The sequence below is a fragment of the Zootoca vivipara genome, chromosome Z2 (genome assembly GCF_965207765.1).
Source record: "Zootoca vivipara chromosome Z2, rZooViv2.hap1.1, whole genome shotgun sequence".
NCBI lineage: Eukaryota > Metazoa > Chordata > Lepidosauria > Squamata > Lacertidae > Zootoca > Zootoca vivipara.
In genome coordinates, this window is record NC_142585.1 from 35,936,541 (window position 1) to 35,963,423 (window position 26,883).

At 43.3% G+C, this 26,883-nt stretch overlaps 1 protein-coding gene and 1 pseudogene across 5 annotated transcripts in view; one reads left to right on the top strand and one right to left on the bottom strand.

The window, feature by feature from the left end:
* Positions 1-26,883, bottom strand: part of AK8 (adenylate kinase 8) — a 106,702-nt gene that overhangs the window by 26,748 nt on the left and 53,071 nt on the right. For all 5 annotated transcript variants that reach the window (XM_088664762.1, XM_088664763.1, XM_035102200.3 and 2 more), the window contains one exon: positions 8,305-8,446. In XM_088664762.1, coding sequence (XP_088520888.1) covers positions 8,305-8,446 — 142 coding nt within the window. The remainder of the gene's footprint in view (positions 1-8,304; positions 8,447-26,883) is intronic.
* Positions 15,665-25,814, top strand: LOC148686627 (uncharacterized; annotated as a pseudogene).

A 26,883-nucleotide genomic window follows, 5' to 3' on the forward strand; every position in this document is an offset into this window, starting at 1 on the left:
ACAAACAGTGGAAATAAATAGTCAAATGTCAACAGCTTAGAAATAACAGGACAGCTTCATTTCCCGCTCATGTATTTTTTCCCCTCTCTCATTTACAATGTGCCACTGTCCTACGACGTGCAAAAAAGACCCTGACCTTCCCAGTCTCAGTCTTAAACCCCCAAAGAATGCTGTTAATTTAAAATATGAAATTATTATCACATTGTATTGTTTCTCTCAATCTAGGGTGCCAGGGGATAATATATTTAATATTTCTTTACCCAATTTCCAATGCTTTCCAGGTTTCAATTTCCACATCCTGTAAGGCTGGTACAATTGTTATGCAAGTTTATGCTCAATGGGCAGCTGGCCCTCACCACCCAATCTGGCCGATCATTTTGGCTGGCAGCCCAGAGACTGTTGATTCAGGCCAGTGGACCATCTAGTTCAGTATCCTGTTCTCACAGTGGTCAACCAGATACCTGTGGGAAACCCACAAGCAGGATTCAAGCACCAGAACAGTCTCCCCTTCTGTTGTTTGCAACAACAGGTATTCAGAAGCAATGCTCCATCCAACTCCATCAGCAGAGCACAGCCATCATGGCTAATAGCCCTCTCCTCCTCCATGAATTTGTCTAATGTACGGTAATCCTCTTTCAAACCCAAGTTGGTGGCCATCAGTGTGAGCCACAGAAGGCTGTGCTTTCTGGAGTGATTTGAATTCCCACTTTTTCATACCTTTCCCTGTGCCCCTCACCACCCCAATCTCTGTTGTTGTTGTTGTTGTTGTTGTTGTTGTTGTTGTTGTTGTTGTTGTTGTTGTTGTTGTTGTTATTATTATTATTATTTTAAAAAAGGTGGTGGAAATGGGAGCATTTAGCAAACACAAGCACATAAGAAAAGACTGCTAGATCAAGTCAATTGGTCCTAGTTTAGCATCCTGTTCTCACAGCAGCCAACCAGATGCCTGTGGGAAACCCACAAGCAGGATTGGAGCACAAGAGCACTCTCCCCTCCTGCTGTTTGCAACAACTGGTACTCAGAAGCAATGCTGCCTCTAACTGCAGCAGCAGAACATAGCCATCATGGCTAATGGCCCTTGATAGCCTCCTCCTCCTCCTCCTCCATGAACTTGTCCAATTCTATTTTAAAGCAATCTAGGTTGTTGGCCATCACTGCCTCCTGCAGGACGGAGTTCCATAGTTTGCGCTGCATGAAGAAGTTCCTCCTTTTATCTGCCCTGAATCTTCCAACATTCAACTTCATTGGATATACACAAGTTCTAGTGCTACGAGGGAAAGGAAAACTGTTATCCATCTACTTTCTCCAGGCCATGCTGGTTATAAGATTCTATTGTGTCACCTCTTACGTTTTATCTAAACTAAAAACTCCTAAACACTGAAACCTTTGTAGGGGGTCTCTTGATCCTCTCGATCCATTTTCATCGTCGTTTTCTGAACCACAATATTGGATGAAGCTCTGACCTTCAGAAGCAGCTTTCTTGGGGCACAAGGGGCTGGAATGGGAAGCCCCCTGCCCCCCATAAACACTTAGTGCCTGTCCAGGAGGGACACTACAAATAGTCCTTTGGATCCTAGCCTTTCACATTATTGCAAAAGATAAAAACAGAGTCGCAAATTGCAAGGCAACCACAGGGTCCACTTCCCAGTCACTGGGTTGTCCTGGGCTTGCCTGATGATTACTGTAGCAGTGGCAGCAGGAACAGCTGTTGAAGCAAGGAGAGGACTCCTGCCAGAACCTCCCTATGCTGCTACTGACATCAGCTCTCAGGCATGATGAGCAAAAAGATCCAACAACTGAGAATAATCCTGGCAGCCAGTTTTGGAGAGCGTCTAGTCCCCCACTGTCACTCTAGCAAAGACCAGCAGAAGATCTGGGGAGATGATTTGATCCACTGTGCCCTCCCGCCCCTAAGAAAGCCACCATTTCCCCCTGAGAGTTTGAAAAACTGGGCATCTTTTGACTTCTGAGGAGAAGAAATGGCAGATGACTGTCTCTCTGTTAGCTCTCTGCCGACAGAAGATAATTATGTGGTGGTTGATGATAGTCAGAGAGATGGTCTGACTATTATAAACCACTCTAGAGATAAGAGTGATCCAGGTAGATAGAACCTCAAACACTTTGATCAAGGTCATTTTTTGGAGTCTGCACCTGAGAGCCTGGATGGGGGCTTGAACGAGCTGGCAAGCTGAGGAGTTGACATCATGTCCAAATGCCACATAACAACCCTTTGTGGGTATGAAGACCCACATCCTCTCTTTCTTAAATACAAGAAAAACTGTAAATTGTAGAGATTTCTCTGATATTGGTGAAAATTTACAATCAGGAAACATTTCTTCTTGTTTCTTTTCTTTCTTTTCTTTCTTTTTTGGTAGTTGACAAGAGAGGGAGCCCTTTCTGTGGCTATTCTCATATTGTGGGATTCCCTCCCAAGAGGGAGACTGGCTCCCTCTTTGCTTTCCTTCTGCTGGCAGGCAAAGACCTTCCTGTTCAGATGAGCCTTTGAAAACTAAGGTGCAGGCGATGCTGATCACTGGGCTACGGTCGGGGCAAAGTGGATTTGAATGGCTAGCTCTAAATGTGCTATTGTTATTAACTAGTTTCTTTTCATCATTTTGCATTATATAAGGTTGTTCTTTAAATATTGGATGCTGCCTTGAATCCCATCTCGAGAGAAAGGCAGGAATAATAATAATATTATTAATAATAATAATGGAAGATGGTGGAATGCCTTCCCTAATGAGGTGTGTGTGTTTCCATTATTAGTAACTTTTCAGGAGAAATGTGAAAACATTCCCATTTAGCCAGGCATTGAGTGGCTGAAGAATACTGATCCTGGAAACCGTGAGATCATAGGATGGAAGAATGTTTTTAACTGAAATTGCTTTTACAATGGTGTATTTTTTAAAATAAAAAACTCTAACTGCTTTTAGATGCTTTTGATTGCAACTGTTTTTAGAATGTTTAAATGTGTTTTATAATTTATTTCATTTTCATCTTTAAAAATTGTATCTCTGTTAAGTGCCTTTCAATCCTTGAGGAGGAAGGCAGGTTACAAACTCAGTAAATTAAAAAATAAATGATTTCTCATCTTCTTTTCTTCATTCATCTTTGTGTGGTGCCATTTTGCAAAGCAAGCGTACAGCATGGGATAAGAGCCCAGTGTTTTAAATTTATTCAAGTGTTAATTAATCCAGCCATCAAAAATAATCTCTCTCTCTCTCTCTCTCTCTCTCTCTCTCTCTCTCTCTCTCTCTCTTTCTCTTTCTCTTTCTCTTTCTCTTTCACCTACACACATGAACACTTTTGACTGTGGACTCCAAAAACTTCCCTCATTAACTCGTTGGGATCTTAATTAAGTCACGTACCTTCATCTCTCCACTTTTTTTTATTACTTCGATTGGCCATGGAAAGCAGCAGGTAAATGTTAAGAGGAGGAAAGAACAGAAGATTTGAAGTTAGGTGATCTTTAACCAAAATCTTTCTTCCAACTGAAATGGGAGCATCCGCAGAATACATATTCAGCTATAAGTATTCCTGCCCACGTCTGGCAAACTCACGGATAATGGCACCATGTGAAGGTCACCGGGGTTCTATTAGCTCAATTAATAGAGGAGTAAGATAGGGCTAATACCTAGCTCTTCAAACGGCTAAAGAATAGAGCTGGTAGTAATAGAGTTATTAACCTCTCTCAGCCATTGAATTTTGCTGCTGGTTCAAACTCCATCTCCTAGTTCAGGCCTCCATTAATAGGCTGTTTATTATCCTTAATCCAACCTGAAAATCAGATGCTGGAAGATGAAGGCCTAAATAATGACCAAAAGAAAAAAAATGCAGGGAGAATCATCCGAATTCCCACTCTTCCCTCACCACTTAAAATTTGTTCTTAAAATTTAAAACACTCATCCTATATCAGGTTTTGGGAAAGTGGAACATATTACTGTACCAACAAAGCAAAGAAGGAGAAATGATGGGGGTTAGGGGAGTGATCCAATTAGAGAGACCCACCAGAGCCTTTTAATACTGGCTCAATCTGTGAAATATTAAGGCGAGGGGATGTCGAGGGGATGGAGGAGGCCTCCTTCCAATGATGTGTGCCTCATCCTGACAATGTGTGTGCCGCGTGGCATGCCCTGCCACCGTCACCCCCTACCTACAAATGTGGCTCAGACTGCCTCAAACTGATGCCACCACCGGCTCACCCAACCACCCAGCACCTTCCCTCTGCTGGCTCTCTGCCACCATCACAGCGACTAGACCAAGGCCTCCACTGCAGCTTCGAAGCGTCCACTGAAGCCAGCTCCGGCTGCAGACGTACTTCCAAAAACCAGGTCACGCTTCCAGAAGTATGTCTGCAGCTGCACACATTACTTGGCCAGAGTACTGCACTTTGGAAATTTTGAGAAGTGTGAATCCTGACGGATAGCTGTGTATCGGTTCAAGTTTCATTTCCGGAAGTGAGAATTTGGTAAGACCACCTTTAAATGCAAACTGAATCAAATTCCCCCTACAGCCCCATTCAGTGGAATAGTGCTTCCTTTATAGAGATGCTCCATTTTGTTATCATGCTTGATAGACTGATCCTCTAGGTGTCTATCTAATCGTTGTTATAAGCCATTGGGGCAGGTGGCCATCACCAGGTATTGCAGTGAATTTCATAATTTAAAAATTACATTGTTGTGTGAATAAGTACTTCCTCGATTGTCTCAGTACAGTCAACTCCTGTTTTGCGCATATTAAAAGACAGGTGACAATATATGCGCGAGCTGTTTTCGGACCAGAAAGAGGATGTGACAGGGGCATAACAGGGCATAACGGGGGCAGGGAGGGCTTATGTGTGCTCCACCAAGGTGCACGATGACCTGGAATGTAACCCCCATGCAAAATGTGGGTTGCCTGCATTTCCTTTGTGAGCCTGCCGCTGTTCATCTTGCTTTGGGGGCCAACACTGATTTAAACAAAATTTAATACCTTCTCTGTTGGCAGTGTGAAATACATTATTTCCTTCTTTGCTTTAAGGGCAGATCTCTGGGTGCTGTTCCTGAGGTTGCAAGAGATCTCTCTTTTTTATTATTACATATTAAGGAACTTTATAGTCCAATTTGCTTCTTGTAGTTTGGGGGGTGGGGGTGTTCCTCCCCACCCTCTCAAATAACTTGATTTTTCATTCTTCCCTGCCATCAATTACTGAGTTTCTTTCCTCTACTCTTCCATAAGACGGGAGAGCCAAGAGACTGATACTGCTCAAAGGTATATAATTCAGTATTATTTGCACCAGGTTTATGAGATGGAAGTCAGATAAAACATCGTAGTTGAACACTAAACCATTTATTACTTCTAAGAAACAGACTCACAAGTTTATGTCCCGACAATAATTCTGCCTTTTGATCAACCAGAGAGGTCTACTCGGAGTTCCCAGCACAGAGTAACGGACCTTTCAGCCAATAACTTTGTTTACTGATGTGACGGGGTTTTAATAATAAAACTTGATATATATGTAAATTTATTTTAATCTAATTTCATCAACCTGAGCCCACCTAAAAATGAGGAGGCAGAAGGGGAGATGCAATTGGTTCAGGCTGTGATTTATACCTTTCCACTTCCATTCCCAGATTGATTTCCGAGCACTAATTCTATCTGGGTTTCATGCAGCCCCCCCCCACTGAAATCACACTCCACTGCAGACAGTGTGTTTTATAACCTGTGCCAGAAGCAACTGATTTACAGCCCAGCTTCCACCAGACCGCTAGCTGTGCTTCCACCGATTGTTTCTCTCTCGCCCAGTGCTTGTCAACAGCTTTGTGTGTGTATGCGGATGGCATCAATCTCAGAATCAAATCAGTTTCTCCGTCCCCTAATAAAACACACACACACCCCTCACATCTTACTCAGTTAGGAATTTCCACACTCATGCAGGAGTGTAGTGGCAAATTCAGAAGTGCAGGTTCCTTTTGTGGGAGTCGTAGCCACACCCTCTTCTAAGATTATACAACCTTCTGAGATGATGCAATAATCTTATAACTGCACAACAATAATTACAGATGCATTGCAAGTCTTCATGTGCTGCTTTTCAGCCAGATCTGCTATTTTCTGCGAACGTACTGTACGCCGGCTCCCTCGGCCAATAACGCGAGATGAGAGCCACAACCCCAGAGTTGGTCATGACTGGACCTAATGGTCAGGGGTCCCTTTACCTTTACCTTTACTGTTGTAAGAATTTTGGGGTCATATATAAAAAATTAAATGTTCATAAGTGTATATATAAATAACATGTCTTAAACTGTACAGGAAGGCAATCCTGAAGCCATTTTGACTCTCCCAAACTGGTCAAATGTTAGGGAGGAAATGAAAAAAAAACCTCCCCATTGTCTGTGCTGACAGATCCTGCCTTGGGGGCACATTCAGGGCAGTCTCGAGCAGGTCGGGCGCCCTGGTGCTGAGGGGCGGAGATCGGCCCGGCGCCCCCGCCCTCGCAGGGTGCAGTATGGCTTCCGCGCGGCTTTGCCGCGCAGCGCCCCACCTACCGGCCCGGCGCCCTGCACCACCGGGACTCTACCTAGAGCCGGCCCTGGGCACATTTAAGGTGTGAATAGGGTGTAAGCCTGTGTCCTGGCTCAGGAACTAAGTATATTATCATTACAAAAGACTGGCCAGGCTCCTTGGTAATCCAACATTAATAGGTAACTTGCCAAACAGGAGATAAACAAAGTACTCAAATTTCTGCTGTAGACCGCCCTTTCTATGATGTAGGTATGACGTCTCTGGGGGGTGGTCTTGGGCAACACCCCTTCTGTGATGTATGGATTACGCTTCTGGGAGTGGCCTTGGACTCGAGGAGGAAATTTCAAATTTCTATATATGGGGAGGCAGACCTTGGTTCTGGGTCTTTTCTCCTGGGGGAGAAAGAACACCCTGCTGCAGCAGTCTTCTGTATCTTTTAAATAAAGGATCAGACCTTGCTTTCTTGAATCCTGGTGTGGTCTCTTGTCATTTTTCCCAACCAGAGAGGAGCCTAAAACACCCATGCTCCTTCCTAGGTCCAGTCCTCCCTATGAGGCTGGGACCCCCTTTTTGGGAGCAGCAATTCCTATTACAGTACACAGGCAAATGATTTGGTGTGCTCAGATTATTTTCTTTCAGAGTGGCTTAAAATCTGTTTCCCTTGAAGTTTTATTCTATGCAATAGAACTTGCACTCCATTCTCTTGAAACTTAAGAAGCACTTTGTGTTTTCAGTGCTCTTAAATGCTTAGTTTTGGAGCTTACAGTGGCTAAAAGGACTCCCTTTCATGCTGATGGGGTGCCTCTAGGATGCTAGAGGCAGGGTTCATGCTCTGGAAATAGAAACAGGCCTTTGAAATCCCTGCCCCCCACTGACCCCACACCATTACACCACTGCATTCACATCAATAATCCCTACCTGTGGCAAAAGGTGCCCCCTACAACTAGAGGCACATCCAGACTGCTCTGATTTAAGGGCCTGAGTGTCCTATTTCTGCACATGCAAGGCTTATTCTCCTGAGGCTTCACAGGCCCAGACAGGAATCACAGCTTGGAGAATGGCCTGGGTGCCTTTTTCAGTCTACATTCCTTCATCGGCAAGCTCCCAGGGGCCACATGCCAGTGGTTGGTGGGGCCACAGGCAAAAGCAGTTGCCGCTCATACATTCTGCACTATGGTGGACATTCCAGCCAATCAAAATCCAGGGGTCACTACCCCACCAGCACCACCCCACATCTCCATCCTCCACACAAGTAAGCGAGAGCCATGGTCACAGTTCACAGACAGAGCAATGCTGGGGAGGAGTGTGGCCTGTGGAGGGCTATGGCTTATGTAGAGTTGTCGTGGGCAGGGAGGAAGTGCAGGGACAACAGAGGGTATTCACACACAGATTTAGGAGCAGGGCAGAAGGGAAGATTCAGGACAAGAAGTAGTGATGCCTACCAACCTAGGTGTATTTAGAAGAGGATTAGACCATGGAGGAGATGGCTAATGATGGCTACGCTCTGCCTCCATTGTCAGAAGCATTATGTCTCTGAATACCAGCTGCTGGAAACCACAGGAGGACAAGTTGCATTTGTGCTCAGGTCCTGCTTGCAGTTTTCCTACAGGCATCTGGTTGGCCACTGTAAGAAACAGGATGGTGGACTAGATGGGCCACTGGCCTGAACCAGCAGACTCTTCTTATGGGAGCGAGCACAAATACCCACCACTACTTCAGGGCAGGCTGTGAAGGAAAGATCACTGCTCTGCCTCGTGAGTTACTCACACACAAAATGTCCCTGAAGAAAAGTTTCTTTCTTACCTGTTTGGATTAATATTTGCACGCTGCATCAGGTTTGCCTGGTCCTCATCCCTAGGGAATCCATGGAGCACCCAGCCTCGGGTGTGGCAGTCCAGCATGTTCAAACGCTCTGACAGCATCTTTACAACAATGTTGTCTGCAACTGGATGGAAAGATTTGGGGAGAACATGCTGGAAATTGACATCATGGAAATGAAAGTACAGGAGAGTTAATTAAGGGTCCTAGCTAAGCACCCTGTGTTGATAAAAGAGAAGGTGAATTAGGTGGGATCGTTGGACATGGCTAATGTTATGCCGAGCCAGTAATCAAGGTAGAGGGGGTGGGGTGGAGAGATAGTCTGCGAGATCTTTTCATACTCTGGACTGATGAAAGCAAAGAAGAGCCCAATGTTCTAACTAAAGTCCTTGCTTTGGAGTTACTAGAACTTGAGACTAGTTTTCCTGAGCCTTACCTGGCTAGATATCAGAGGAAGTGATGAATTTATACACAAGCTAAGTGAGCTAAAGTTTAGGGCCTTGGATTGTGAGAAGCCTATAAAAACACACACATAAATGACTAAATATCAAGGTTTTTTTAAAATAACTGGTTAAAAAATAAAGGAAATGGGAAAACAGACCCTAAAGCAGTCATTAGCGTTCTGATATGATATTCTTAGAGGTTACATACTTGTCATACTGTGTTTGTAAATCTGTGCAGAAATACCTGTACCAAATTTTCATCAGGACAGGTGTCCATAAGGTGTCAAACCACACTAGTGCCAGGTGAGGGCTGGGTCAGTCCTCAACACATCTTAATCTGTCCCTGATCAGAACCTAGAAATAGCTTGCTATTTCAGAATCATCATCATCATCAGTGGAGCAAACTGCCAAGGGTTCAATTGCATTATAACAAATTAGCATTAGTAATCCTTACAACAGCCTTCTGAGGTAGGCTAGCATTTATTTTTTTATCCCCACACTGTACAAGGGGACAAGGAACTGAACCCAGAAAACTAGGCTTGCCTTGGTGGGTGGAACGATATCTCAACCCAGGACTTCCTGGGGTGAGAGTCAAACCCAGGGATATAATAATAATAATAATAATAATAATAATAATAATAATAATAATAATATATTATTATTATTATTATTAATACCCCGCCCATCTGGCTGGGTTTCCCCAGCCACTCTGGGCGGCTTCCAACAGAAATATTAGAATATACTAATTTCTTAAAGATTAAAAGCTTCCCTAAACAACCCACACTCTTGGACACGATGCTTCACCAGCATTCAGGATCATGTGATAAGATGGCAGGTGACTAGACCCTTTTTAGGGTTAGGGTTAGGGTTAGGAAACAAGGTCTCCTTTTAGCATTAAGGTCCTGCTTGTAGGCTTCCCATCAGTCAATAGAATTCATTTCTTATGCTAGTTTCACTAATATACACATTTGTTCATGCACACATTCCCCAAATATATTCATTTTTGTGCACATTACTTGGCTAGAGAATTGTAAAAATTCAGAGAAGTGTACATTGTGAAGAACAATCATGTTTTGGAAAGTGCAGATTCATAGGTGCAACTTTAAATGTGAACCAAATCAAATTTCTTCTCCCTCCCATTCTCCCTCTTGCCCTGCCGTCCACAGAATAAATAAATACTAACCTACCTTAAAAGGCTGTTGTAAGTGTTGCTAAAGAAATGAGATAGTACCCCAAATAAAAGAAAAACATAAAAACCCTAGAATCCACTTTCAGAGGGGAACAAATCTTTTGAGAATTTGAAGAACTGCACTACTTAGAACAGCTGCATTAAAGAAAACATCTTAGCAGGTTTTCAAAAGGCCAGGATGAAGAAGAGATGAAATCTACATCACTTCTATTTCCCTGTGATTAAAACAAATGAGGAGGCAGTAATGTATGGTAGATCTTCTCACATGGGGCTTCCTTGAGGTTGTCGGGAAAATTGGCTAGTCTCTGTAATTGCTGTTAGGGTAAGACTAAAAAGCTAGCCCTAGATCTCTCAGCCTCAAGTGTACCACTAGCTAGCAAAGTTGAGTTCACAATCCTTCTGATGAAGTCGTCAATCCTCCTGCTTTAAGGGGATTATGACGCATGAGAATTTCAAACCATCAGTTCTCTTTCATCCTAAACGTGTGCGAGTCTTCAGCCTCTATCTTGGAGCTAGAGGGGTGTGGGAGGGGGTGTAAAAGAATCTCTACAGACAGAGGTTTTTGGTCTTTGGAGAAGTCCAAAGGTAGATTTCTAGTGGAAAGGGCCCAATGGCTGGGAAAGTTTGGTTAAAAAAAATAAAAAGCGAATATTCATCAGGGGTGATCTTAAAGGAGTGTGTACAAAGGAGATGAGCCAAACTGAAGAATAGGATCCTGGCATATGGGAATCCCCAAGATGCTTGATTCTTACCATGCAAAGAAGCTGCCCAATCAGCTCACTTGTGGTGAAAGCAAGCCAATTGGGATTGGCTGCAGCTCCCAGGGAGCATGAAGCCAACACCTGTAGTGCAGCCAATCCCAGCAGGCTTGCTCTCCCCACCATTGACAGTGACTGTAAACCTTCTGACTAGATGCCATGTCTTCACCTGCCCCTCACCTGATGCCACCTATGGTGTCACGTGTGGGGCAGGTGGGCATGGTTTTGGGGAAATGGCCTCGGCCAAACTGGGACCGCTGCAAGTCCTAATGAGGCCTGCAGTCTGGAGATCCCCCACTCCTGGGTTATTGGACTAGGACCCAGAAAACCAGGGTTCAAATTCTCCACTCAGCCATGAAGTCACTTCTTCTAACCTACCCAACAGGGCTGTTGTATGGATAAAATAGGGAGGGAGTATTGAGCTCCCTGAAGGAAAGGTGGAGTATAAATAAATGTAGTAACAACAATAATTTCTGAAGGATGCCACTTAAGCTCTTGCCAAATTCTTTCTAGCTACCTAGATCTATCATCTCTGTATGCTCCTTCTATTAATTAATCAATTCCTTTCTCTTTTTCTTCCTCAAATAGAGCACCGAGTAACTAATAATAAGGATGAAATAGGACGCTACATCCCATGGACTGCAAGAAGATCAAACCTATCCATTCTTAAGGAAATCAGCCCTGAGTGCTCACTGGAAGGCAGATCGTGAAGCTGAGGCTTCAATACTTTGGCCACCTCATGAGAAGAGAAGAATCCTTGGAAAAGACCTTGATGTTGGGAAAGATGGAGGGCACTAGGAGAAGGGGATGACAGAGGACGAGGTGGTTGGACAGTGTTCTCGAAGCTACGAACATGAGTTTGACCAAACTGCGGGAGGCAGTGGAAGACAGGAGTGCCTGGCGTGCTATGGTCCATGGGGTCACGAAGAGTCGGACACGACTAAACGACTAAACAACAACAAGGACGCTACAAAAGAAAGTTAAAACAGAACCCACTGTAAACAAGAAGTACCATAAAATACTTGGATAAACAAATAGGGCTACCTGTCAAGTTGTGAATGCCCTGTGGAAATGGGAGGGACCTCAGCTGTGTGACCTGAACAAATATGGCAACAAAATTGGCCAGAAAAAAAACCAACCTCCCAGAGCAGCTTGTGTCATCCTGGTGCCCTCCAGATGTTCAAGACTATGAAACATCGGAAAGAAGAGCCTGGCTGCTGGATCAGGTCCCATAGGCCCACAGCATTAATTTCTCACAGCGGCCAAGCAGGTGCCCATTATGGGAAGTTGAAAGGCAGAACCTGAGCACAACAGTGCTCTCCCTGCTTGGGATTCCCAGCATCTGGCATTGAGAGGCATACTGCCTCCAGCAATGGAGGGAGAACATACTAGTCATTGTAGCCAGTGGCCGTTGATAGCTTAATCCTCCATTAATTTGTCTAATCCACTTAAAAAGTCATCCACATTGGTGGTCATCACTACATCTTGAAAATGGATTTTTTTTGGGGGGGGGGATATTAATCCCTACAATAGCCCTGTGATGTAGGTTAGGCTGAGAGGTAGTAAGTGGCCCAAGGTCAGTCAATGGGTTTCATGGCTGAGTGGCAGATTTGAACCCTAGTCTCCTCTGGGTCCCTGTCTGTTGCTTTAACCATTACACCCCACTGGCTTTATCCTAATATATTTTCCTGCAAAAGAAGGAGAAAGCAAAGAAGCAACCTGACACTTCTTGACCTACACTCTAAACCCATAAATCCTTGATAATCCAAGAACCATACAACAATGTTCTTGGGATGCAAAACTTCTAAAATTCACATGCATTCACATGTGAAGCTTTCCTAACCCAATATCTTTGCCTCCTTTAGGAAAAAAAAGGAAAAAGGTTTCTGACATATATTGACCTACACTCTAAACCTATAAATCCTTAATATCCAAGAGACACATAACTATGTTCTTGGGGTGGAGGTCCAGGGAGCTCTCCATTCTACGCAGGTGAAAGTTAGAAGCTTCTTTGATAGTGCTGTCCACTTACCCTTTTCCCTCCTCTTAGATATTTTCTCCCTCCTTCCCCCATTAGGTCTAAAGCTTTCCAGCATTAATTCAGATGCCTGAGGGTTGATCTCAGGGTTTGACAGTTAACATCTTGCCCTGAATACCAGCTACCGCCAACGGCTACTTTCCCTGGATCGGCCTGTCATCCCTAAATTCAGCAAAGTGTGAGAGCAGAATACCTTATTATTCCACAAAGGTCAAATTGGTTTCATATTATTTGAGTCCTCCAGGGAAATCCCCAGTTTTCCTGCTGACCATGAAGTTCACAGGAGTTATTTCTTTTTGTTAACAAATGGTTTCAGGAGGGGATAGTCTATTGGTTACACTATGTGGCCAGCCAAGAGCGACAAAACTAGACAAGACCTGGGTTCTGACCTTTTCTGGACCTTTGGTACCCCTGGGAGCTATCCTAGGTCCTGAATAACCTGGTTCTGACTGTTGCATATAAATCTTTCTGCTACCAGGTAAGCATGATGGCTATGTTGTAAGCTCCTAAATACCAGTTACTAGAAACCTCAGGAAGGGAGAGTGTTTTTGCACTTGGGTCCTGCTTGGGGGCTTCCCCTTGGGGCATTTGGTTGGTCACTGTGAGAACAGGATGCTGGACTAGATGGGCCATTGGCCTGATCCAGAAAGATATCCATAGGTTTTTAGATAACTGCTGCTGTCTTCCAAGTCTAACACCCTCAGACTTTGCCCAGCACCCTGTAAAACACTTGGCCTAATCCAAAGTTGGCACAGCATGTGAGCAGACAATTGGATACCTCTCCATTGCTGCACCACATGAGATTCAGCTTTTAGAATAATGACACAAAGGCTCACTAAGCAAAACTTATTAACAGCCTGAATTTGGCAGAAGCTATTACTGGCTAGTGGTACACAAACTGGTGAGTCTGCAATTTCCCCTTGGCTCCCATGACCCAGACTCTGTAGAAACTGTAACATCACTGCCAGGAGTAAAAATGGTGGCACAGTGCCAATTTAATGGCAGCATGAGACCATCCTTCTCCCAGTTCTGCTTCAGAGGAAGCCAGAATGGAACCTACTCTTGATTTCAGCCATTGTGATGCACCAGGAAAGAATGAGGCACCAAGAATAAAGCCCCCTAGTTGGTGCCTAGCCATTGCAACACATCAACTAGCTTAGCTGCCCATCGTTGGACAGTCGGGCCAATCTCCATTCTTGTGATTAAGAGGAAAATCTAAGTCAGGGGAGGTCAACATGGCATAGACCACTCCTCCCATATAGTCCCTGACCATTAGCCATGCTGGTTGGAGCCAATGCGAGTTGAGATCCATGTGGGCACCACAATTTAAGCCAAACAGCTGTAGTGGTGGGAACAGGGCAGTTACAGTCAGTTTGGGAGCTAGGGCTGAAAAATAGTTGGGTTGCATGGCACATCTGTCCACAGGTAGATGAACAGGGGCCCTCTTGGCTTTCCAGAATGTGCATGAGATCGCCGTGGAAGTGTGTGTGTGTGTGTGTGTGAGAGAGAGAGAGAGAGAGAGAGAGAGAGAGAGAGAGAGAGATGGAAAATTTATTGAAGATATTAGGCCTTGACTTCCAGGGAAGGAACATGGTGGACTGAACATCTTCTGTCATCAGGCTGCAAAGGAGACAACTCCTAGGGGCCGGTGGAGCATTCCCATTCAAATGGTGTATGGACTGTGTCACATGATCAATTATGTGGGAGGGGGCTTACTTGGGCCCCAACAATATTTTGTTCGCATTGGCATGCCTGGCAGGCTGCCAACGGAAATAATCACATGGTGATTGATGATACCCATGGCATAAATCACGAGAAGAGAAGACTCCCTGGAAAAGACCCTGATGTTGGGAAAGATCACAAGGAGAAGGGGACGACAGAAGACGATGTGGTTGGACAGTGTTCTCGAAGCCACCAACATGAGTCTGACCAAACTGCAGGAGGCAGTGGAAGACAGGAGTGCCTGGCGTGCTCTGGTCCATGGGGTCACGAAGAGTTGGACACGACTAAACAACTAAACAACAAATGACATAAATCTTGGCTATTAAATTCACTCTGCAGAAAAGTGTGAACAGGGAAATAACCTCTGACACTCTGAAAAAGCCATTTTCTAAACTGGGAGACTGAGAAGCTGTCAGCTCCTGGGAACCCAGATGGGGGTGAGCGACTTAAATCACAGGAATAAACATCGTGCCCAAAAGCCATGTAAGGGCCCTGAAGGGCATAGGGTCTGCAAAAGCCTCCATTTCTCTAAGTTTATAATTTATGACTGAGGACTTAGCTACATTTGTAAAGAAAAAGTGCTTTATATGTGTTATAACACTATGACACCACATGGCGCTGTGGAGTCCCATCTTTTGCCAACAAGATTTTCCTGTGTGAAGTTTACAACACATTTAACTGATTCACTTTTTTGATGTGTCTAGACCCTGTCTGAAAGAGATTTCCCTGTCTTCCAGTTGAAATTTACATCTGTTGTATGAGCTACTTTCTGGCTTTAAGAAAAGTTTATCTTAAAGAAAAGTTTATCATTAAAGGGCTGAAGCCAGAACAAAAAGCATGCTCTGTTTGAACCAAGAAAGTTTTAAACAATCAAGGGAGTTTTGAGTGCTAATAATTTTTATTTCCTTTAAATCTGTTTTCTCAATGAAAGTGTTACCTTGAAATCAAAACTAATGTTGCAACTTCTTATTTCCTCTGTGGGAATGTGGTTTGATAGCAAATGTTACAAAGATCTTAAGGTCATGACAGGGGGTTGAAGACAGGGGACTGTCAAGATCTTAAAGTGGAGACTGAATTGTTAATATCAAGAACATTCAGTATGGCAAATACATTGTTGGACATTCCATTGGCTGTTGGCATCCTTCAGCAATTGTTTGATGGGTAAATAAAAGTGATTGGAGCTGAGAGTGATGAAATGGTGAATGAAAACAGACCAGAGAAGAATGAAATGGAAAGTGGCACTAAAGAGGGCACAGGGATGTCAGAGAAAAATATGGATGAAGGGTTGCCAGAACAGGAGGGTGAAATGGATGCAACAGATGGGGAAATGGAGAAGTCCTCCATACAGGTATTTGGAGGAGTGATACAGCCAAATGGTGGAGTTGAGAAGCTGAAGGAGTGGAATGAAGTCATGGGTGGAGAGATGAAAAGACATCCTGAGCCGGCTGAGATAGAGTTGAGAGAGAAAAAGGACTCTGTTTACAACAACAGGGGTTCCCAAACTAAGGCCCGGGGGCCGGATGTGGCCCAATCACCTTCTAAATTAGGCCCGCAGATGGTCCCGGAATCAGCATGTTTTTACATGAGTAGAATGTGTCCTTTTATTTAAAATGCATCTCTGGGTTATTTGTGGGGCATAGGAATTCGTTCATATTTTTTTTCAAAATATAGTCTGGCCCCCACAAGGTCTGAGGGATAGTGGACCAGCCCCCTGCTGAAAAAGTTTGCTGACCCCTGGTTTACTACTTGGAGTGAATTCAGAGGAAAGAGCTATCAAACCTTTAGTGTCTTCCTTGGGAAAAGAATGGAAGAAACATAAAGGGAAAAGGATTATTTTTTTATTTGTTTTTTAAAAAATCAAGATGGAACACCACAGCAAATACAACAGGAAATGGGAATGGAAGATATGGAACTGGGTGTGAATTAAGGAAAGCATAATAAGTAAAGAACTACGGAATACTTAATATACTGTATAATCACAGCAGAAAGACTCTTGTGTGGACTAAGACAGAAAGACTTATTATTGTTTAATATGTTGAAGTTACTGGAGATAAAGTTGATATGTTTGATTAGAGAAAAAACATTGCTAACATTTATTATTAATAATAATTAGAGAACCCCTTTTGGACTTTTTGTGGGGGGAAAACAAAATGAATTAATCTCTTTGGGTTGGAAGATTGGGAAAATGTTGTCTAACAGAAAGTAGATCAGTTAGGTGTCATTCCAGAGTGAATATTTTGAATAATTTAATATTTTTAATAATTGAATAAAAATATTTTTATTTTTATGTAACTGACGGAAAATCAGAAAAAAAGCTTTAACTGGCCTAACTGCAGATTGGAATGGGCCCTTCTTCCTTTAGGCCAGTTGAATAAAGCTGTGTCAAATTGTATGGTCAAATTGAGACCATACTATTTCAAAAGACCAAGGGGACAACCACCTATGTGATGGGTGAACAATCTAAAACTATGTTGATGCAAGAAGCAAACAACAGAGAACAACAGAGAGAACTTGAAGAGGCATCTATCTAAAGATGGATGTGAGACGCTGCAAAAGAAAGAAGAAAGGTATGTGTGAAACTAATTCCATTGCATCTCTTCCTTGCAAGTGAAATCGTGAGCGATTTTTAAAAAGTTGAACCTTATTTTAAACCAGGTTATTGAGGAGCCTGCAATAGAGTTGCTTTGGGGATGGAGGGCAGTTGTGATGCAGCGATCCATCATCGCCATTTCCATTCCAAGAAACCATCTGGTCAGGAAAGGTCTGTTTCTGCATTCAGGCAAGAGCGGCTCACAGACCCAAGTCCGGATCATCCTTGCGCCTGCAGTAATCTCTTGGTGATGCATTCCTTGCCTCTTCCTCCTCAACTTCTAAGTGTGGGGATTTTATCTTGCATAAATAAAGATGATAAACTTGCGCCGCTTTTAGTCTGCAAGGTTTTTCTTCTCTCTCCCCACCCCCACTTCCTGCCCCCGTGTCCTGCTTGCCTTTTATTCTCCACTTTCTGTCTCTTCACGTGTGGGTGTTTCTTTTTTCTTGTCTGAAGATTTTTCTAGATTCCCACTTTGAAGATGACATCTAAGGCTGCATCTGGTCTAAAGTCTGCATTATGAGAATTCATGTAAACTCCAGTTTCCATTAGAAATTGAGGTCCAGGCCCTTCAAAGTGTGGCTAACATAATAAGTACAGGAGGCATCTAAGACAATCATTATTTCCGTAACACCACCACTGTTTTCACAGCTTTTGAGTCCTGCCGATGGAGGCTCTGGTTATGTAGCTTGCTAACATTTGCCTATGATGTACTAATAAACAGAACAGTGGTGATCAGAGGCAAACCTCTTGGCGAAGTGAGTTTGTTTATTAAGCAGCGCCACCTGCGGGTGATACACAGTTGCTGCAATGTGGAGCTGTGCTCATCAAAGAAAGAGAGGTGCATTTCTGCATTCCAAGACTGAATTTTACCCCAAGACGGGTCGGGGGGGGGGGGAGGGTAGAGTGTGTGTGTGTCGAGTAGACAACAGTTACAGCTGCTACATCAGAGCTATGGCTGCCCAGCATTGCAGCACGTAGTTAAACTAAGGCACTTGCTCTTTCAGGAGGCAGTAATGGCCACAAACGTTAAGACAGGATTGGACAAATGAATGGAGAAGGTTATCAGTGATGACTAATTACCGCCCTGTCAGCCTGACATCAATACCAGGAAAGATTCTAGAGCAGATCATTAAGCAAACAGTCTGTGAGCACCTAGAAAGAAACTCTGTGATCACTAAAAGTCAGCATGGGTTCCTGAAAAATAAGTCATGTCAGACTAATCTGATCTCATTTTTTGACAGAATTACAAGCCTGGTAGATGAAGGGAACGCTGGGATGTAGCCTATCTTGATTTCAGCAAGGCCTTTGACAAGGTGCCCCATGATATTCTTGTAAAGAAGCTGGTAAAATGTGGGCTAGACAATGCTACCATTCAGTGGATTTGTAACTGGCTTACTGACCGAACCCAAAGGGTGCTCATCAATGGCTCCTCCTCATCCTGGAGAGTAGTGACTAGTGGGGTGCCACAGGGTTCTGTCTTGGGCCCAGGCTTGTTCAACATCTTTATCAATGACTTGGATGATGGGCTTGAGGGCATCCTGAGCAAGTTTGCAGATGACACCAAATTGGGAGGGGTGGCTAACACCCCAGAGGACAGGATCACACTTCAAAATGACCTTAACAGATTAGACAACTGGGCCAAAGCAAACAAGATGAATTTTAATAAGGAGAAATGTAAAGTACTACACTTGGGCAAAAAAAATGAAAGGCACAAATACAGGATGGGAGACACCTGGCTTGAGAGCAGTACATGTGAAAAGGATCTAGGAGTCTTGGTAGACCACAAACTTGACATGAGTCAGCAGTGTGATGCAGCAGCTAAAAAAGCCAATGCAATTCTGGGCTGCATCAATAGGAGTATAGCATCTAGATCAAGGGAAGTAATAGTACCACTGTATTCTGCTCTGGTCAGACCTCACCTGGAGTACTGTGTCCAGTTCTGGGCACCACAGTTCAAGAAGGATACTGATAAGCTGGAACGTGTCCAGAAGAGGGCAACCAAAATGGTCAAAGGCCTGGAAACGATGCCTTATGAGGAACGGCTTAGGGAGCTGGGTATGTTTAGCCTGGAGAAGAGAAGGTTAAGGGGTGATATGATAACCATGTTCAAATATATAAAAGGATGTCATATAGAGGAGGGAGAAAGGTTGTTTTCTGCTGCTCCAGAGAAGCGGACACGGAGCAACGGATTCAAACTACAAGAAAGAAAATTCCACCTAAACATTAGGAAGAACTTCCTGACAGTAAGAGCTGTTCGGCAGTGGAATTTGCTGCCAAGGAGTGTGGTGGAGTCTCCTTCTTTGGAGGTCTTTAAGCAGAGGCTTGACAGCCATCTGTCAGGAATGCTTTGATGGTGTTTCCTGCTTGGCAGGGGGTTGGACTGGATGGCCCTTGTGGTCTCTTCCAACTCTATGATTCTATGATTCTATGATTCTATGACTAGCCTCAATGTCCATACTCTGCCACCACAAGCGGATGCATTAATGCTTCTTGAAACCAGTTGCTTGAAACTGCAGGAGGAGAGATTGCTCTTGCGCTCAGCTCCTGCTTGCTGGTTTCTCCCCAGCTGGGCACTGTGAGGCAGGATGCTGGTATGTTCTTGAGTATGTTCTTAAATATCAGCTTCAGTGTTGAGCCGGCCTTAATCTGGGAAAGGTGGGACTCAGGTAGGCCACAGGCTCCCTACCCGAACATTAACTGATAAAATACTGCAGTCAGTGGTAGTGTGTCCGTTTGCTGCACAGCAAAAAAGAGCTGCCCTTTTCAGGGTTAATGCTGAGACAGCCCTCGGCTAGCAGCCTTTATAGATCATGTTCTGATGGGGAAGAGAGGGGCAATGAGTATTCCCCACCATGTAAAGACACACTTGGACCTTCCCCACAAGGGGCGCTTCTGGCCTGAACACCCTTTCTTCACACAAACCCCACGCAATGAGAGCCAGCATGGTATGGTGGTTACAGTGCTAAACTAGGACCTGAGAGGGGCACCTGACCATCAGGTCAAGTCGTGTCCGACTCTGGGGTTGCGGCGCTCATCTCGCTCTATAGGCCAAGGGAGCCAGCGTTTGTCCGCAGACAGCTTCCGGGTCATGTGGCCAGCATGACAAAGCTGCTTCTGGCGAACCAGAGCAGCACATGGAAACGCCGTTAGGACCTGAGAGACCTGGGTTCAAATCCCCGCACTGGGTCAGTCATTCTCATTCTCAGCCTAACCTACCTCACACGGGTGTTGTAAGGATAAAATAGGTAAGAGAACTATGTAAGCCTCCTTAAGCTTCTTGGAGGAAAGATGGGATAGAAATTAAATACAAAATAAAATAAAATAAAATAATTGTCACAACAAGAGCATTTGGTTCATAGTAACTACTCAGCATCTAAACCAGTTGTTCCTCTAAGTGGACAGCACTCCTCTGTTTGTGGGGCTGTGGGATTACATAGTGGGTACTAAAAGGCAAGAGAGTGTGATGGAGGTGTAAATGACTATCAGACATTGAAAAGCTGGCTTTACTGGATGAAGTTCATCAGTTTTGTTGAATTAATTAAACTAAACACTTTAAATTGGATTTTTAATAAATGTTCAATTAATTGTTACTGGTGTGAATTATATTGTGCTATTGTCCTTAGCGAGCTGTGCAAATCACTGTTTTTGAATAATGCTTTCTATAGGATAGGGTAAGGGAACACATGTTTTAATTTAGACAATGCTTTAGTAACCCTTTCAACAGCCTAGTTAAGGCAAGCTAGTACTGTATTGGGGAGAGGTAGGGAGGGACGGAGGGACGGAGGGACAGACGGACAGACGGACAGACAGACAGACAGACAGGAATATCCATTGGCAGATGGTTTTTTGTTCCTCTAACCCTGTTTTTGTCACCGGGGTTGGAAGGACGGACATAGCCCCATGAAGAAAAGTCTGTAGTAATTCCTTAGTGCAAAATGTCAGACAAGAATAGCAGGTGGGGGCAAGGAATTACTTCTAAAGCACTGCCAAACAGCCAAGGAGCTAAAAGTGGAGCATCCTATCCATTTCAGGTTCTGATCATCCCAACTTAAGTTAGCTCATCACATTTCCAGTTCTGTTGCATTTTTATTTTTAAGAAAGCCCTTATGAGACTTTGTCAGCCTTTTAAGGCACATTTCTATCATTATATTATTATTATTATTATTATTATTATTATTATTATTATTATTATTACCATCTTACCTGCCCTCCCAGAGAAGCCCAGGGAACCACACACATTAATAATAACATCATCGAAAACATTCTAAAACCAACTAAATGCAATCACATTCTCACAACCAGTGATTTCAGAGTTTCCAGGAAGCTTCCTTATAAAAGGCAGAGCATTCCACAAACAGGGAACCAACAGAGCGGAGACCCTGCCATGGGTCTAAGACCACTGGGCAGTGCCCCCCATAAGGCCTCACCAAGAGAAAGCGGAGTCTGAGATAATTGACATATATATGATTTTGCAATGATTTCCCCTAATATAATGCACTCTTATATTTCCTTTTCATTAATTATATGCATTTTCAGGTACACTTTCCCTTAATATACACATTATGCTACAGGAGAACTCCATCGCAAAATTGCCCTCCGTCGCCAGGAGACTCGAAGAGGGCTGGTCAACGGGTGGATAAATAGAACTTTAGGAGAAGAGGAAATTAATCTGATTTTTCATTCCTGTTTGGACTTGTGTGTATAGAAAGAAAAATGAAAGAAAAATGTAGAGGGATTTTCCATCCTCCCCCACCCCCCAATAATAAAAAAGAGAAAGTAGCTCTCTGCAGGGCCCCTGCAGCTTGTGAAAAATTAAAGTCGACGGATTCAAACTGTCCTATTTCCACATCAAACGAGGAGAGGCACTGTGCGCTTCCCAACTTATCTTCAAACGCCCAGCACCCTCGAAAGTTTCTTGAAAAAAAGAGAAAAAGAGCGAGAGGGAGAGAGAGAGACAGGAAAAGGAAAGAGTCTCCAGCTCCCCCAAGTGCTGTGCCCGTTACCGTAGCCGCTGTCTCTCTCTCTCCTAATTATACCCCTGTGAGTTTATTAATCAACTTGTAAATTATTTAGAGAGCCATGCGTGCGCGTCTTCAGCTAGTACAAACACACGTGTGAGAAGAGGCGCCTGGAAAAAACCAGCAGAGGGTTCCCCAAAGGATGCTCCGGCAATGTTGCAGGCTGCTTGCAGGATGGCTGGCTGGTGTGTGTGTGTGTATTTAAAAAAATAAGAAATAAAACCAAGCTTATCTCCTCAGATAGAAAGATTTACCTAGCCTTTCAACTGAGAAATTCTTTGCAAGTCCGCTACCACCCCCCAACTCTCCTTCATAAGAAGAAAAAGAGAAAGGAGGCTCTATTGTCATTTTTTTTAGCTGCCACTTTAGAGATAAGAATGTTAATTTCACTGTCAAAAATAAATAAATATGTGATAAAAGCTGTGATCTTGGGGCCACCATGATATCCAAACTTGCAAAAACGAAAAGAGAGAATAAAGTAAATCATTAGGGAGAAGGGAGGGGGGGACATCCCAGTTTATTCATTTTTTCTACAAGAAAAGTTAATGTTGTTATAGTAAAGACTGAGAGGTTGTTGTTTTTTTGTTAGTAATAGCAGAAATTAGAAGATTCCCAAATCCCCCTTCTTCTACTCCTCCCTGTTCTCCCTCCGCCCAGCCAATGAAGCAAGAAGAGAAAGCTACTGGGATGGATTCAAATATTACTATTTTATAAATGGAGAGTAGTAGAGGTGGGGAAGACACCAACACAGAGGGCTTGTGTCTAGCTCAATGGGGCTTGAAACAAAAAGTGGGGGGAGACCTTATCTTTCTTTCTGTTGCTTTTGTCTATTAAATTTGTATACCACCCTTTCTCATCTCTCTTGTCAGACTAAAAGTTGTTCTGACCGTAAGTGAATAGCACTAATCAAGAGCATGCCAAGGCCCCAGCCTGTCCACAAGCTCTGGTGCATAGCTGCCAAGTTCTCCCTTTTTTTAAGGGAAATTCCATTATGCTGAATAGGCTTCCTCGTGAGAAAAGGGAAAACTTGGCAGCTATGCTCTGGTGATGGGGAGCGGCTGGAGAAAGGAGGACGCCCAGACCCCAGATCAGTTCTGAATAGACATCAGGCTGGGAAACCTCACAATGAGTGAGGCAAACTCTGGCCCTCCAGGCCTTCTCCGGCCTTTGGGAGCCTCCTTCATGCCCCCTTTTCCCCAGGCTACACCCCTCACCAGCCCCACTTTGCTCCTTCCTTGGATGCATTTGTCTGACTGGCTGGGATGTGTCCTTGGAACTCTGCTCTTGTCTCTTGCTTTCCTGGAAGGGGGGCAGTGAGAGGCATGATAGTGTAGCAACTAGTCTCTCCTGCAAAGGTAAAATCTAACATTTGTTCCTCTGTCTACTTTTGCTTCTGGCTCTGCTCGCCACTTGCATATAGCCCCTGAAAAAAGGGGAGTGCAGCCTTCAGGCTGAGAAAGATTTACCCACACCTGGGGGAGCAACCTGGAGGAACCTGTGATCTTAACAATCAGGGGGGAAAGGTGGGGGGATTCTTAAGAGTGGAAGAGGAGTGACAGAAGAAGGGGCACTGAAGTTAGGACTAACATAACTTAAAGAAAATAAAAATGGTTCACCAAGTAGCCTAACTCTCTTTCATTTCCCCCAAGCTCTTTTGCAAAGCCACTAATGAATTCTTGTTAGTGTTTACTCATGCAAATTCATGCTTTCTTATCCTGAGGAGGAGTGAATTAGCAAAATGATCAGACTTATTATTTGTCTTGGAGCATAAATATTGGCTACGATGCATCCCTTCATTCTGCTAAAATATGCCCCACATAAGCCATAAAGCCACACAGATGCAAAAAAATTCAAAACAAACTGGGGGGGGGGGAGGGGGCAACTCTGGGATACTTATTGGTCATGTGGACAGAAGATAAAGCTCCAATGGGTGTCCTTAGGATTTGTTATGACCACATTACAGTATCTTTGCCTAGTAGAGAACCCTAACATTTAAACCATGGGAATGGCCGGGATCCAAAGGACTATTTAAAATATCATCTCTCCCCTCACACCTGGCCATTTACCCAACTAATCACTGTGTTCTGCAGGTGAGGGCCTCTGCAGATGTATCAACTTATCAAGAGGTCTGTTCCACACAATACATGAATTGGGCTTTTAGTGTTATGGCACCTACTCTTTGGAATGCCCTCCCTTTAAATATTAGGTTCCGTCTCTATTTTCTTTTCAGCACCTCTTGAATACATCCCTCTTTCAACAAGCATTTCAAAGTTGAGATCTTTCCCAGTCTTCATCTGCACTGGAATCGTTCTTCAGATGTTTTGATTGTTTTGTTACTTGTGTATTTGCTGCCCTGGGCTCATAGATGAGGAGGAGGAGGAGGAGGAGGAGGAGGAGGAGGAGGAGGAGGAGGAGGAGGAGGATCTACCCAGTCATCCTCTGGATAAGAGATGCTGAGAATAAGCAGGGAAAGTCTATTGCCTTAAGCTCTTGCATGTGTGCTTCCCTTTAGGACGGGGCAAGGTAGGTCACTGTGTCAGTGGGACACAGTAGTGACCTTTGAAGAGCACATTTCTGATGATATTTTACTTTTATTTTAAATTCTGAAGATTTTTTTTATCATTTTTGAAGTAATTGATACATTGGAATTGTTTCACAAATTGGAAATATTTATGGAAAACACACAGTGGAAAAAGAGAATGTCAAGGAAAGTGAGAGTACCACCAAGTCTGTAAAAGAAGATGGTACTGTGCCTGACTTGAATTACAGTGACCCTGCTAACTGGCCTAACTATTTCAGTGATCATTTGTGACAGGTTGTATCACATGATTTGTAGCAGGTTGTATCACATGATTTCCCCAAAGAGTAAAAAAAAGAAAAAAAGAATAAATGCTCTTCTATATGCTACAAGAGAAGAACAGCAAATGGTGAAGAAGTATCAACTGAGGTTGATATATTCCACCAAAAAACATGGTGTGTGTAAGTTATTCAGCAAAAATATTCTGCACTTCCTCTACAAGAAACAGGTTCAAAAGACTGGAAGAACATTGAAGCAATTCTGTCTTCACATGAGAGGAATACTGACCATTTAGAAAACTATCAGACCTGGAAATAACTTGAATTGCACTTATCTAAAGGAAAAACATTGATGATATTAACAAGAAGAAAATTAGACAAGAAAAACTTTATTGAGGGCAAATCTTGGAACACTTGATTGCTTTGGTAAGACTTCTTGGCATGGTACAACTAAAATGTTGTATGGCGGCTAGTTGTACAGTCGAAATATTTTGAAGTTTGTAGAATATCTAGCCCTTTGTGATCCCATCATGAATGAACATTTGCACAGAGTTAAAGATCAAGAAACAATGGTTCACTACCTAGGAAAAGATATCCAAAACGAGCTTATACAGCTTCTAGCAGGTACTATAAAGCAAAAGGGGAAAAAAGCACATGAAAATACAGCCCAATACTACTCAATTATTTTGGACTGCAAACCTGATGTTAGTCATATTGTACAAATGACAATGATTGTATGTTTTGTTGATGTAATCAAACTATCAGATAATGAGATATCTGAGCTTGAGGTTATAAGAAGAGAACATTTCTCAGGATTCGTTCCACTAAAGGAGACTACAGGTGCCTTTATGACAGAAACTCTTTTGGACAGCTTGAGCAAATGGGATTACCAAGTAAGAATCCATGTTGTCGAGGCTATGACAATGGCAGCAATGTGAAAGGTAAAGAAAATGGCACACAAAAGAGAGTCCTGGACATAAACCCATGTGCCTTTTTTGTGCCCTGCAATGCACACTCTTTAAACTTGGTTGTCAGTGATGCCACTGTTGTCTGAAAGCAATTAGTTTCTTCAGTTTAGATCAACAGATCTATAATTATTTCTATGCATCGACTCAGCGTTGGCAAATTCTAACTAGCCATGTATCAGACTTAGGTATAACTGTTAAGCCGCTGAGCAAAAGAAGATGGGAGAGTCAGACTGATGCTTTGAAACCACTGAGATATAATCTTAGAAGTATATATGATGCTTTAATAGAGATCTTTGATGACACAAGTCTAAAAGGTTTATCTGGAAATGCTTCCCGAATTGAAGCTAAGGCCCTTGCTGATGCAATTTGTAAGTTCAGGTTTGTGCTGCGAACTTACAGCAATATCTCAAAGACTTCCAAAGTTGATACCACCACAAGGAGTACTTCTCTTCATACTACGACAAAAACTCCTGGATAATGTGCCTAATGGTTCTGTTGCTCTAAGGATCCTCCACACCCAATTTCTCAAAGCTCAAACTTATAAAAACTTACACTTAATGTTGCAAAAGAGATTAGTTGTCTTGGCAACTATATTAACTGGACTTGCCCTAGCATCAGCCCTTGACCAGAAGGAATTGGTGACAAAATTTGCACACAAAGTGAGATGTTCATGTGCTTGGAATTGAAACTTTTAAAAGATTCATTTTGAACTTCGTAATTCACAAGATTATTCAAAATGATTTGAATGCTAAAACATTTTCTTTTGCGCGGTATTTGAGAAATCATCAAAGATTGTTGTACTACTTATTCCTGCCATTTTAAACAAATTCAGCAGTTTCATTTTTTTGTGCTTTTCCTTTTTTCTACAAGAATCTGTTTTTGAAAATCGAAGTTAGCAATTTGGGGTGTGTGCATGTGTGAAGTAGCTAGCCTTGCCTGGGGTGCAAAATATCCTGGCACTGCACTGGGGAACAGGGAGGCTGGATAAGATAGCCCTTGCACCCTGATCTAGCAAGGACATGAGAAGAGCCTGGCTGCC